The 15,670-nt window shown below is 42.8% G+C and overlaps 1 protein-coding gene across 1 annotated transcript in view; it reads right to left on the minus strand.

Moving 5' to 3' along the window:
* PCSK2 (proprotein convertase subtilisin/kexin type 2) overlaps nt 1–15,670 on the minus strand; it is a 73,067-nt gene that overhangs the window by 45,310 nt on the left and 12,087 nt on the right. Inside the window, exon 2 of the mRNA XM_085889686.1 lies at nt 5,282–5,386. Within this exon, the coding sequence (XP_085745812.1) occupies nt 5,282–5,386 (105 nt within the window). The remainder of the gene's footprint in view (nt 1–5,281; nt 5,387–15,670) is intronic.

Consider the following 15,670-nt stretch of genomic DNA (forward strand, 5'->3'; position numbering starts at 1 on the left):
TGGACTAGTTAGGACCAAACTTGGTGGATGAGTTGACTCAGTGACAAGAACAAGCAGATTCGATTTTGGTTCAGGTTCGGATCGAGATCCGGCCTATCAGTGGTATCCAAAACGTAAACTGTTCAGCCTGGTGGAAGTATGCACTCTCCCGAGTGCCGTTGTAGTTTTGAATGTTATTACGAAATTGATGATATAAATTTGCTAGTCACAAGAAAAACTTCCATAAATGGAAGGCCACAACGATTTGATTTCTGCTTCTGCCATCAAAATATATTATATTTTTTTCAATTTCTGCCTTCAGTGAAAAAGTTATGAATAATTTTTATTCTATCTCAAAGCTATAATTTCATCCCACACTGCACAAAGATATCTCCTATGAAAGCTGAGCATTTTGTGTTTGGATTCTCAAATGAAAATACATCTTATTCTCGCTCAGGACAGATATGAATCTGCACGATTTAGATAAATGTCATTGATGTCAGTTTTAATTTGAATGGTTCATCTCCTACGATGCTATGAAAATGAAGCAATTACTATTTCTGGCATGACAGGTGTGACTATTCATCAAATCCCATCAACTGCACATCAGGTATTTGGTTGAATAATATGCCATGCTCAAGATACTATTGAAACGCAATGAAATAGATGAGGAGGCCAATGGTAATGGACATTTATTTTTACAGTCTTGAGGATAATTATAATTCATGGTTGTCCTGTAATCGACTTTTCATGTTAAAAATTTATCTTTAATGTATGAGTTGTGATGGCGAATGGTCGGGTAGGATGGCCTCGTGGTACGCACACTCACCTCTGAACTGTCTCTCCTGGGTTTGAATCTTGACCCAGTTACAAACTGTCGGCGTGGTGTCTTGCGGGCTGGGTGATTTATCAGTGTGCGTGCCGACCCTTGGATGGACGTTAAACTGGACATCCCATATACCAGCCTTAGTTGGTGGACATTACAGATCCCACGGTGTCTTTCATGAAGAGTAGGTGAGCTGTCCCCTCCACTCCTGGCTAAGTTTCTAATTCCTGCTCTAACCTACCGGGAACATCACATCTGTGGCATCGCGCATCCTTGCAAAAACTGATGGAATCCCACAGCCACATGCTGCATCCGGCGGTTGGAGAGAGTGCAGAGGCAAATTTATTGGTTGCTGTGAACAAGGTGTCCGTGACAAATACATCTCCAAAGAATGTTGTTCATATTTTGACGAACACATTATTGCCTGAAGACAGAATAAAAGCTTTCAGTCCCAATTATAAACGCGCCATCATTAGGTCATCCATACCATACATCAACGTTTTAATTCCTGAACACTGACCGTCCCTTTTATGAAGTTTCAAAAGGAATCATCCCCACCCCAAGAGCACCCTGGTTCCATATACAGATCCGACACACACACACACACACACACACACACACACACACACACACACACACACACACACACACACACACACACACACACACACACACACACACACACCCTATACCAACCTTCTCCCCTATCCCGTTTCCATATTTTGCTTCGACGAAGGGTTAACACCCTGAATGTTTCCCGTAGTGGTTCACATACTTCGGTGAACATCCCGTTGATTTCATCCATTGAAAATAGAAGTAGTCGGATTTGACATGAATTTTAAGAACATTCATTTTATTTGTAAACTTTTGAAAAGATTAAAATCCTTCTTTGTTATCGTCATTGTTATTATTTACTTTTATTTTATTATTTATGTGCATTTATTTTATTATTTCCAAATATCCTCATTGTTACGATTGACTGAATAAACCTTGGGAATTGCATTCAAATCCATGATGTCTTTCATTTGGTCTCACCTTGTACTCGTCCGAGTTGTGGTACGTGTTTCAAGTGTATATCGCATGAAAGCTCATGCAACACGTCACTCCAATTCCACAGTAAGAAAATAATATACAACAAATACTACCTTTTAACGTCTCCAATTATTCCCACCTCCTTGTGGGGTCAGACAGAAAAGGGTTTTGGCCCAAGTCTTTCAGTAACGAGCTGGTCACTCCTGACATTCGACTGAAGTCGATTTGGGAAGGAATTTGGAATTTGTTTATAGTGCGGGGAAATTTGCAATTCGTTTCAATTTTTGCCTACCCATCCCAAATTTCACGTTCGGATCTTTAACGTCCACCAACTAATGCTCAGTGAGAGGACTCACGGCTTCATTTCCATTCAAGGGACGGTGCACTTTGTGATGCTTGTGCAACGCCCTGCTTGTGAAGTACCAATCCGACAATGTATAGTCGGATCAGGAATTGAACTAAGACCAGACAACTCAAAGGCAAGTGCACAACTTCGGCAACTTTCTGTCAGACACAGGAATAAAACAAGAACAGCATTTGGGAGAGCACATTTCTCCGCTAGGAATCCTGACCTGAATTAAAATGTCATCGGCTTGTTCTTGTCATCGAACCAACTCATCCACCAAGTTTTGTCATAACTCGTCCACAACTTTTTGAAATATCATGCTATATATCGTCTTTGGCCCCATCTCTCAATAGTGAAGAATGACAAGAATTTTTTTTTTATCGTGTCCAGATCTGGATCCAGATCTTCACAAAAATCTAATCAATTCTTCCTTGTCACACACTCAACCTGCCCACCAAGTTTCGTCCCAATCCGTCCATAACTTTTTGTGATACCTGCACGCAAACAAACAAACAAATGTGCAGAGTCGTTATGTGACATCACTTCCCAGAGCATTCTGGGTACCAAAGATGTCGTCGTCATGACGATGCCTTCGTTTCTCTCCACACTCAGCAAGGCAATTAAGGAAGAATTTCCTCGTCCCATTCCTCGTTTTTGCATCCCTTCCTAGTTCTTTTATCAATGCATGTTACTTATTCTCAATTTATCAGGAAGTGAAGGAACTTTAATAAATTTGGCAAATGATTGGCAGATGTAGTTTAAAATAAATAAATGTAAGATGTCAATGGGGATGGGTAATAATAATAAAAATAGAGATTATACAAGTCTGGAGACGGTGATGGTTCACGAGCAATGTACACGGTTCGCCTTTTTTATTTTTTGACCTTCGAGGGGACGCCACGGGCAAACTGGTGGGAATCGGGAAAAACGTAAATGATGAAAGTTGTAGTACTCAAAGAGCACTACTTGCATACCAACTTTCATTCGAAACAGTTGAAAACCCGAGGAGCTCGATGCCCAATTTATTGATTTTTTTTGACATTTTCTAAGTTCGTGACCTTGTGACCTTGACCTTGGGATGAAAATGAAAAATCGAGCTCCGTGGGGCTATGCAGGTGCCTTTGGGCTAACCAAATACCGAAACCCCTGCCAGATTCGACAAACCCCCTCGGAGAAGATGTAACTTGAAACCGGCTACCCCCTATAAACACATGTTTTTTGGGCGTGGCTCCACCCATAATGGGCGCAGCGCGACCAGTCTCAGGAAAACACAACTAGATCATGATATAAACCTCCCACCCAAATTTTATCAAGATTGGATCACAACCCACGGAGCTATGCTCGGGACAGACAGACAGACAGACAGACAGACACACACCCATAACGAATATAGTGGTCACTTACTGACTCGTGAACCAATAATGCAAGGGGTATTTTTTAGAGCATGTCACACAATAGAATGATCTAAGGGTGGTCATAGATACGGGGAGGGGTGAGGAGGTGGGGTGGGGGTGAGCAGAGAGCACATTGCCAGGTAACTCTGGGTAAAGCTAACAGAGTTTTAGGTTGTATTCATAGCAGGATAAATTATAAATCAAAAGAGGTAGTGTTAACATGGTATCAGAATGTAGTGAGGCCTCATCTATATTATTCTGTAGAGCTTGGGTCACCACATCTGAGAATGGATGTAGTTGCCATCGAGAGAGGACGGCACAGGGCTACTACATTGATTACCCACCTCGCTAGACTCAGCTACGAGGAGCGGTTGAAAGAAAAGAGTCTTCATATAATTGAGAGGAGATGGTTACGAGGGGATATGATGGAGATGTTTATTATCATGAAGGGTAAAGAGAAAATAAGTGCATAGGAGTATTTTCTGCAGAATGGATGACAGAACAAGGCACTGCAGGTTAAGAGTAAATAAGAGGAGATTTAGGACAGTAGTGACAGTCGCAAGGATAGTAGTAAGAGTAAAGAAAAGTTAGGAAGAAGTTTTTTTTAGTGAGACAATGGTGAATACATGGAATTGTCTCCCTGCAAGGGTAGTGGCAGTAGAGTCAGTGGATGGTTTAAAAATTAAGTTAGATAGGTGTTTGGAAAGTAGTGGGGATGGGAGAGTACTAACATGTTGGCACGATTGTGCAGGCTGGATGGGCATAATGGCACTTCCTGCATTGATTTGGTGATAGTCTTTTAAGTCTTTGGTATACCTCGGCAGGGGTTCGAACCGCCGATCTCCCAGACTCTCAAACCATAACACCACTGAGATTATCCTCTTCAATTTGTTCCAATTGTCTTTCCTGTAATTTAATCTCTGTTACAGCTTTCTTTGTGAGTTATACGTACAATAAAAAATTGATTGATTTGGAACTTGAAAGGCTTTAGCAGGGTGCTTTAAAAATTGGAAAACATTTAGAAAAATGCTTGGATTATAAAAGGCGTAATCAAACCATCGCGGTTACCAGTGGCATAAAATGGACAGCATGGTTGAATCTCGTTTTTGGCCTCATCTCTCAATTGTGAAGAATCGCTTCAAAAATTAAAAAAAAATTCTCGTATCTGGATCTTCATCAAAATCTAATCAATTTGTATTTGTCACGCATCTAACCTATCCACCAAATTTTGGCTGAATCTGTCCAAAACTTTTTTGAGATAACCTGCTCACAGAAAACAGACAAACAGGGGTGAAAGGATAACCTCCGTTCACCTTCAATGGCAGTGGTAACTAGTAATTCAGTTCCATATAAACCAAAAAAAGTATGGTGGTATGGTTAACTTGGCCAAATTTTTTTTTTTATAAAGTTTCAATAGTATACATCAATCCATTGTTTTTTGTGGAAGAACTAAGATTTTGATTGTTGCAATAAATGTTGTTTCATTTACTTGGACAAAAATCTAAGTCATGAGATAATCTGCAGAATAGGAAGCATCTTTGTACATGATCGCATATTGAGGTTATCGATAACTTCCTGGGAGGATCATTCTACTCACCGATTCACTGTTCACGAAACAAAATAAACAACTCATAACGTAGCCAATTTGCTTACGTCCAGGGTGCTCTGCATGACATGCTGTGGGTTCACATTTTCTAAACTTACCCTGGGATCTTTATCCAGCCTCAGCTGGTGAGACAAACTGCGCCGCATTCTTGATTTCGACACAGTTGGATTGGAGAAGTGAAAGAGATCACCGGCAAAGGAAAGCTGCGCAAAAGGTCATTTGTGCTTTGATTAAAAACAAAACAGTGATTGCATTGATCACACGAGGTTAAAGTACACTGCCCCTAGAAATCACACAAACCTGAAATATCTGCAAATCACCGCTTCATTAATTATTTATTTCACCCAATTCGTTGGAAGCATTCTTTCCATACTTGAACAAGTCGCAGTGAAATGAAGAAACAAAATTATAATGAAAACCTGTCATGGATGGATAATGGAGGTACTCCGAAGGAATAGCGATAACACAGCGTTGGGAGTTGGAACACCAAAATGGTTTGTATCCATTGGAAGAGTACAGGAGGGCTGTTTAACATCCCGATCACAGCTGTTCATCTTATTCAAAAATTAAGGACGTGATTTTCGTCCAAATTGTGAAGACATTGGTCACGCAACCCAAAGCTTTGTGGGTTTGAAATCTGGCTGAAGACGTCAGTATTAAAGTTTCATATTCGAACTTTGAAGAAACTGAGCGAGTCCTGTTGTAATTTTCTGCTTCACCTCGTCTTGTTTATGCACTACTCACGGCTTGCTTCCAAGTTACTTCAACACTTGAGGTGGCCATTAGTCCCATCAAATATACACAATTATAGTAAACCGATGGCAGTTCGTCTGTACTCTGTCCTTTTTAAATACCGAGCATCGGGCAAGGAAACAGCACATGCCATTTCCAAAGTCTTCGGTATGACTTGGCCAGGATTCGAACGACCAATCTCACAAACTCAGCCCAGACTCAGAGTGGACACACCAACCGTGACACCGTCGACTCGAGTAAGGTGTTGTGATTATTTCAGTCTTCAGACTGATAGTGAGGCCATATAATATAAATACATCTACAAAGCGATCCATTATGGATTTGACATCTTGCATATGGGCAACAAGACCACAATTACCTGAAAATAAAAGCTCATGAACTGTTGCCTCTAAGACCAATGTCTAGGATCACATTCTATAAAGTTTGCCATTAGTTGTGAAGTGAATGCGGATACCTGAAAAGGTGTCGTAGCTTGACCACAAATAGGATGCTGAAGACAAATGGTGTAAGAACTCAGCCATGCTTGATTCCATTTGAGACTGGAACAAGGTTTTTTTTTTTTTTAAAGCTCCCTACTCTATCTATGATCCTTTCCATTGTCCTATCATGAAATTGTTGAATTGAGATGACAAACTTGTCTGGACAGCCAACTATGGCATAAAGTTTCCAGTGACCATCTAATTACACTGTCATACGAGTCTTAATGGAATCTACAAAGGCCGAAGCAGAGCTCCACATTTTGTTCACGAATCACAACACCTTTCTTGAAGGTTTTCTTGAAGTCCACATACATTGGATGCTTCCTGCTTACTTGAGCCACCAAAAGACCACATTTCCTGAGTGCTGAGGTTTGCAACTACAGCTTCAAGTGTATCCACAGGTGCTGCTTCATTGCTTATATCAATTGCAACTGGACTTGGGGAATGTAGAGATGTGAGGAAAGTGTGGAAGAGTCGAATTTAAGTGAGAAAAAAATGTATGTTGAGACAACTTCACTTCCTCGGCCTTGCACAACCGGGTTCCAGCTGAAAAACAAAATCAAGATGGCTGTAGATTATCTCAGCTGCGGTCTATGGCCTGCAGTACCTGAATGTACCTATGCTGATGACCTGAACATTCCACAAGGCTGTGCTCCCAAGATTTTCAATTCATAGGTTGTTTATACAAGGGTCTCAGCTCAGGGAGGAGCTGAATGACAAGAGGCAGCAGGTTCATAAACTACCGAAGGGAATGGGGGTGGGGTGCGGTGGAGTGGGTGGACATACAAGGAAGGAAAGTCGGACGAATTCAACAATGAGTAACAATGGCTTGATAGCAACAGAATTGGAAAGATCAATCAGTGTGTGTAAGTAGAGATAATGGATGTGCAGGGATGTGCACATGAGGTAGTGATAGGCAGCATATTTGAAAAATTACAAGTGAGGATGATGAGACAATGGGCATGAGACAATTCCATGATTGGGAGAACAAAGGAATGAATAAATGCAGGTGGGCAACCAGTCTGGACTTTGGGAGGTGATCAGATGAGAGTTTCTCGAGAAGAGCATGTGACTTGGGATGGGGAGATGCACAGGAGAGGGCAGGAAGAGCAAGACCAAATGTATAGCTTGTATAAAATAGAGCAAACCAAACTTCCACGAGTGGGAGATTGTGACAGGTCAAGTGAATTCAGCTCCTACTTTGAGATGCCAATGGTGTGGAAGGTCTTGTTTTTAACCACCCCAAAAGAAGCAAGGTGGGAAGCAGAAGCAGCCCACAGTGAGAAGTCATACTCTATGGAGTTCCGTTTGAAAAAGCCTTGTAACACCGTGTTGAGTTCAGTGTGGCTCAGGAAGGAAAGCCTTAGCTCTATGTAAACGACGCAGATGATGACTTGCCTTTGCTGACAGCCTAGTAAGATGATCCTCTCATGAAAAGTTATGGTTGATCGTGAGGACAAGGAGTTTTAGGCTAGCCAAAGAAGTGAATTTGATAATTGGATCGCTGACCCTTGTGGAGAGATAGTGTGAGAGTGTGTCACTTGCCGACATTGAACCTCATGTTGTAAGTCAATGAGCATATCTTGTCTAGGTATGGTGATAGGGATTCAGCAGTGGCCAGCCTTTTGCAGGTGTCTTGTGTATAGTTCACGCACTTGCTGGATCATGCCAGCACACCAAAGTTCAATCGCGTTCTTTCCTTCGTGGCTTCAAGGAGGCGATACACCACCATCTCATGCCATCCTCCATCCCGCCTGAAGATCTTTTCTACCTCAATGAACCTAAACTAACCCAACCCAACCCTCTTACTTGCACAAGCAGGTGACCGCATGTACGAGTAAGAGGGTTGGGTATGAAAGACATAGAGACCAGAAGCAGTTGGGTATGACAGGGAAAGGTGTGTACCAAGAGTGTGGGGTTAGGGAGACAACATTTGGAAACAAACACAGAACTGAGGCATTCAGCCTTCTCACGAGCAGAGTCAGCTGTGATGCCATTTGAAGTGAGGGAAGGGATGGGAAGGGGAGCATACACCAGAGACAGACTTGATAAGGCACTTCCAGGTTTTAGAGGAGGGAGACAAGTTTGAAAGTTCAATCGTGAGATTGGACAGATATTGTTTTATGGCACTCCTGAGAGTGGACACGCACTGGTTGCGGGTCTTTTGGAATGCACTGTGATTTTATCTTTGGTCGGATTTGCTTTCCAGGAGGAGAAGGCAAGTTGTTTCAAAGCAACTGCCTTACTACAGGATTCAGTATTCCATGGGTGGGAGGAAGGGTAGAATAACTGAAGACGAGATGGGATTAATCTGTGCGTAGGAGAGCAGGATTCTGTGGATGAATTATCAGGCGAGTTAATATCAGGGGCAGTAGATATGGGAGACCAGTCTTGCAGAGAGATGGCCAGTTTGCCTGAGCAAACTCCCAGACTCGCTGGTGCTGAAGCAGCTCTTCTAAGAATGGCCAGAGAAATTAAATGTTCACCTTAACAAGAATATAATCAGAGATTCTGTCTCTGTCTCTCTCCCTTTCCTGTTCCTACATTCCCTTGCTTGTTTTGTCCTCTTGGCTTGCTCTTCCATGAGCCTTGATCTTGGATTCCCTCACCCTAATTTAGCTTGCGAGCTGACACAATCTCCATGGTGTGGCCACTGCCATGCACAAGCAACTGTTTGGAGTCAAAGATGAATGTTTGCATGCGACATGGCCCAGTCAATGCAAAACCAACAAGAAAAAGAGCAATCAGAGATTGCAGACCCTCGTGAGGACTTGTTTTGTGTGGTTGTTGTGTGGTGTATTTTGTGTGGTCTTTGTGTACTGGTGTAATGTAATTAATAAGAGACAATTAGAACTGCCACTTTAGAAATGGCGGCAGTGATGACTGGTTCAGCCATTTCAGAGAAGATTTTTGAAGGTTAAAAAAAACAAAGAAAAACAATATGGGTGTCAAATCATGCGACTGATGACATCATCAAAAAAATTTTGGACCATTTTATCCCGAGATGACCCTCAAAATTTTTTCATACTGATCGGATGTAGCATTCTATATATGCAATTATGACGTCATAACAAAGGCACTGATGACATCACAAGAAAATTATTCTCATTCCCCCCATGAGGAGTACTTGCTATGTGCCAATTTTCAAGTTTTTTCCTTGGTGTGGTTTCAGAGACACAGAAGTCCAAAGTTTTTTTTCCGTTTTTCCAACATGGCCACCAATCAAGTGACCTATGACGTCATAATTATCATTACAACATTCTAAATGAGTAGTCGCACCAATGTTGAAAATTTCGTCTCAATTCGGCAAGTAGTTGCGGAGAAAAATACGAAAGTTCAGTGTGGACAAACAAACAAACAGACAAACAAACAAACGGACACAAATGCAATACCCTCTCCTTCGGCGAGGGTAACCAGGCCCAGAGAAACCCGATACGCTTCTCGTTTATGAGCATCGATAGCTCCATCATGAATGCTGTTGATACATTTACCTATCCTCGTGGCCTATTGTCCCATGATGTCCAATAATGATGAATAGATTGCTCTTCGGCTCACCGAGTCAGGATATCCATTGGCAAGCTTCATGAAAAGGTTTGAAATAAAGAGACGCATCACAACCAAGACAAAACTATCAGTCTACAAAGCTGTAGTTGGCTCACTTCCGCTATCCAGTATACGTATGAGACTTGGACCACCGATATGCACCACATCATAAAACTTAACCACTTCCACATAATTTGTTCAGGGAGTTCACAAGGATAAGATGGCAACAATGCTTTCCAGCCACAGCAGTGCTCAAGGGAGCCAACGTGCCCAAAATCAATGAGGATGAAAGCCCAGCTGAGAAGGTCGAGTCACCAGGTTAGGATGCCAGGTGAGCAGTATACAATGTCAAATATGTGGCCACATTGTTCAGACAAAGATGTCACACGTTCAAATAGAGGAGGAAACAAAGGCTGTCACCGTAGATAATGATGGGCAATGAACGATGGAGCTTGTAGGGGGGAGGAGGTAACATTGGGCCTCCGGCTGGCAGGGAGTTCAGAGGTAGCAATCACCTTTGAACTGTTTAGTGAGCGTTATATTCCTCATTTGACTATAACCTGTCACTCTATAGTGACTTCCATGCAATCAATTATTGCAATATCCTTCAGAGAGATGTTAAGCTGGGTGACTTGTCCACTTGGATTTGCTGGCGAACAATAAATATCTCATCGTACCATTTGACAAAGTAGGCCATTCCAGATTCATGCCTGACTACCGCCGTCTGCTGGGAAGAGCAAACTCTGGACTACCCAGGATATTGCCATGAGTGGGATCTCAACAAGTTCCCAAAAATCAAATCGATGATCCTGAACAGCATTATGTGCCACAGTTCATACATGCATGCATACATACATACATACATACATTGGGAGCATGCACCACAGCGTGCCACTGCGTCCACTTTCTGCCGGCACTTCTGGGGCCTCCGTCTGGCCATCCCCCAGGCAGTTGCCTGACCCATCTCCATCTCTTAGGGATAAGACATTCCAGGCACCTACACGAAGGGACCGTCTCAGGTTAACCCGAGGAGACCGCCGTCTTGTGGACAACACATCTGGTTCCAATGGTTCAAATGACCTTCTCACTGTGAGTCACAATGATTGGTGAGCGGTAAATCCTTGCAATTGCGACCAAAAGTCAACTTTATGTGAGCTCAACGATTTATCATGAACAACACCTGCATAAAATAGAACAGAGTCAATGTATTTACAGAAAATAAACTACTTTTTGATGATTGTGGGATTGCAGGATAGCCAAGAGGAACACTCACTCCCCTCTAAGCTGTCCAACCTGGGTTCAAATCTCGACTCAGCTATAAACTGTCATCCTACACAAGTAGGGGTGATTCACCAATGTGTCCTTAGGATGGACGTTAAAGTGGGCGTCCTGTCTGCCAGCATAAGGTGATGGACGTTAAAGATCTCATGGCGTCCTTCATGAAGAGTAGGTGAGCTATCAATGGTACCCTGAACAAACTTTTTTTCCCCAAAATTCGTGCCCGAACCTCACGTTCCCCCTGTCCCAAGGGAACGAAATGCAAAAGAGTCACCCCTCAAGGGGGTCGCTCTACACCCCTTATCTGGGTTACGTGCAGATTAGTTGCCGTTGGTTAACGAAAAATCAGTTCAGCAAGGAATGACACAAGGTCTTTGCTATTTCTCCAAGTTATATCTCGTGCACGCAAATCATTTACTTGTACACAGAAGACAGAACGACACAAATGAAAGGTAGGGCAGCTTAAAGTTTCTCTGACGAGCAGAGCAAAATCCTGCTCCTGTTCATTGTTCCTCCATGTGGCTCCACAGGACAAAAAGACTGATAGTTTGTTGCAAGATCACAAGGGGTCTCACCTCATGTACTGTCCCTGGGTAGTCCAGGCTACAGTTTCAGGCTTTGAGGGATCAAATCCGTGCTTACGTTGAACTGCGGTCTCGCTGTGCCTCGCCCCTCGACCCAGCCGACCCAGTGGTGCAACACCCCTACCCTCCCTTCATTGTCTGGACAATCTAGAGCTCCATCTTGATCTACCCACTGAGCTAGTTTCATTCTGACCGTTCACACCGACTGACTCTTTATGCCAGGACGACGCCAAAGCATCACATAATCTCTTCTCCCACTCTCGTAAAGTGGGTATAATCTGCCATCTTTGAAATGTCCAGCAGATAGTGCTTGGAGATCAAACACACACGCACGGTGCGGTCACAGGTCAGCCGGTCACTGCAAAAGGAATCTTCATCCATCGCTCAGAAACAATGGATGATGGATGCTCTGGAGGTAACCGTTTCCAGTTAGGATCGAGTCCAGGCTGCTTTAGCAACAATGCCTTGCACCCATCTGCTCTTTCCTTGCTTTGTCACTTCCCACCTAGGTGTTTCTGCAAGGTGTATGGAGTCAACCATCAACCCCCTTCTGGTGAAACTACCCAAATCTAGGATCACTGCTCACTTCCACTCATTAGTTCCTCTTTCTTCCCCACCTGTGGAATCAACTTCCACATCCTCTTCAATCTCATTCTTCCCTCCAGGTCTTCAAGACAGCTGTTCACCACCATCTCAAATCGTCCCCAATCCAAAGTACCATGATCTTTTCTACTCTCGTTATAACCTCCCAAATGTTCCAATTTGTCCTCTTATCTTTGGAGTTTCCTTATCCAATGCATGTGCACGTTTTGCGTCCTGTTTTTGTCAGTTACATCCTGTTCCGTTCAGTGTGCTCGCTTTTCCACGAGACCCGGCTATGTATGTGCACAAGACAACCCTCCTCAATAGCTATCAACTACAGCGGTAGATCTATGATCATAATGAGGATAATCACTGTCACCTGACCCGATGAGGATAGGTCAAGAGGTAATTTTAACTCCTCACGGTCGAATAACCAAATTAACTTCATACAATTTAAACCCTCAAACTATGAAACCAGGGATTTCACAATTGATAAAAAAAATTAACCCATTTTTTCTCAGCTGCGCCCAGACATTCACAGGTAACCGAGTCACGGATGCTCAGCTGTTCATATATTACGTACGCACATTCATCAAATCGCATCTGAACTCCTGGCTCGTGATATTTTTGTTTCGTATGCAGCACAAATCTGTGGGGTAGTATCATTGGGGGGAACCGGCTGTGCCGCTGACGCAGTGCCCCATATAGGTTAGAGCAGGAATTTGTAATTTGTTCAAGGTGCTGGCGAGAGCTAGCCTACTCTTCGCGGAGGACATGGTGAGATCTTTAACATCCACCAACTAATGCCGGCTTACAGGACGGCCAGTTTAACATCCATCCGAGGACAACACACACATATTGATGAATCATCCTGCCTGTGAAACACCAGGATGACAGTTGAATACCAAGTCGAGATTCGAACCCAATTAATTATTAGGCAGTTTCGAGGTGAGTGTGCGCTACCTCAAGGGCATCCTGCCAACCAACATCTGGAGGAGCTAAAAGATTGAGGGTAGCAAGATCACAGATTGATAGAGCATCAAAGGGGAATAGGGAGATATATCATACTTGAGTGGATAACGGGCAGAAAGGAAAGGGTCTGCTGGGTGGGAGGGGGTGTCTGCGAGAGTAGAAGAGAGTAGGGCCATTTGTTTGGGAGAAAATATGAAGTGATGATGAACAGCACTCTTGAATAACTGCAAGGAGGGGTATGAGACAATAGACACAGGGAGATGAGAGACTGGAGGGATAAAGGAATGAAGGTCAGCGCTCCGCTGAATACGTGAATGGTAACCAGGTCTGTGATTGCAAAAAAAAAAAAAAAAACACTTTGCAACCTGAGTGCAATGGTGGAGGATAGAAGGACGAGAAGATGGGGAAAATGAAGCCAGAAGTTAGGCAAGAGAAAGCAGAGTCCGCCAGCCTCTGCGATGGGCAAGAAGCAGATCTTAAGACTCAGAGAAACTGAGATGTCTGTCCATATACATATCCCACATGCACAAGCTGCTCTATGAGGTTTACATCAATGCAAAATAAACTAGAAGGGCACTCTTCGATGTCGCGACATCACCAGATATGCCTCCGTCCACTTTAAAAAAATGCCTGCCGAACCATGTGGCCGATAAGGTCATTAAATTTTTTCCCCCATACAATTTATCCCGATATGACCCTGAAAATTTTTCATACTGATCGGACTAAGTGTTTGACGTATGCAATTATGATGTCATAATGAAGCCACCTATAGGATCATCAAAAAAAATCACCCTTCTTTCCCATAAGGAGTACTTCACATGTGCCAAGTTTCAATTTTTCCCCCATTAAGCAGTTTCGGAGATGCAGAGGTCCAAAGTTTTCATTTTTACAAAATGGCTGCCACACCACGTGACCTATGACATCATAATTATCATTTAAACATTCTGCAAGGAGTAGTCAAATCTATGGTGAAAATTTTGTGTCAATCAGATAAGCGGTGGCAGAGAAAACAGAGAAAATAACCTGCAGGGTGACACATATCTTGCCAAAAGGTGACCACATGTGACTTATTTAAGGTCGCATTGAGGTGAACAGAGCTGCTATCCACCAGGAGCGACTCCTTGAGGAATATCTGCCTACGAGAGATTCCGATGAGAATCGTTCTACAGAGTAACCATGAAAAATATGCATTTGCCTCATAACGTCACCAAATGATGTCATAATGTCTCAAGCTTGACATATGTAGAAAGCACTCATCGAGGTGTTCATTTTGAGGTACTACACGATATGGTTCCTAAAACTTGAAAATTTGACCTTGGGGTCAAATATGTTTGACCTAAGGCGCTAACCATGAAGGTCAAGGCCAATCGCCACCAAAAATTAATCAGTTGAGCGCCAGACCATGAACTATATTCCCATGAAGTTTGAAGATGATGCGATCAAAATTACTCAAAAAATAAGGGTTTCGTCGACTCCCCTGGTTTGCAATAAAGTGACCTTGACCTTTGGCCTTGACCTTCAAAATTTTATGCGCTGAAAGGGACCTCTATAGGCCTCTGATATGCGAAGTTACAAAAATTTCCAATGATAACTGTGCTCTACAGAGTGATTTATACGTGATTACAGATAAAAAAACAAGCAGTCATAGACTGGTACTTACGAAATCGTCAACTTGACCTCTGACCTTGTCTAATAAAAGCTGTCTCGAGAGAAGGTAGCGACGCAAACCAGAAGTTTCTACGATGATTCTGTACCAAACCATCAAAAATCGAATGTTTTGGATGTTTGACCTCACTGTGACCTTGACCTTTGACCGATTTTGACCAAAATCTAATCAGTGCTAGCCACCACCCTCCTGAATCACGTGGTGTAATTTGATATTGGAAGCTTCTTCCGTTCTCGAATTATCATTTTTTGGATGTTTGACCTCACTGTGACCTTGACCTTTGACTGATTTTGACCAAAATCTAATCAGCACGAGCCATCACCCTCCTGAATCACGTGGTGTAATTTGACATTGGTAGCTTCTTCCGTTCTCAAGTTATCTGTACCAAACCATCAAAAATTGAATATTTGACCTCACTGTGACCTTGACCTTTGACCGATTTTGACCAAAATCTAATCAGCACTAGCCATCACCCTCCTGAATCACGTGGTGTAATTTGACATTGGTAACTTCTTCCGTTCTCGAGTTATCGTGCCTACAAACAAACAAACAAACAAACAAACAAGCAGTCATAGACTGGTACTTACGAAATCGTCAACTTGACCTCTGACCTTGTCAAATAAAGGCTGT

The sequence above is a fragment of the Eptatretus burgeri genome, chromosome 7 (genome assembly GCF_056783735.1).
Source record: "Eptatretus burgeri isolate ZD-2024b chromosome 7, Ebu_testis_v1, whole genome shotgun sequence".
Classification (NCBI taxonomy): domain Eukaryota; kingdom Metazoa; phylum Chordata; class Myxini; order Myxiniformes; family Myxinidae; genus Eptatretus; species Eptatretus burgeri.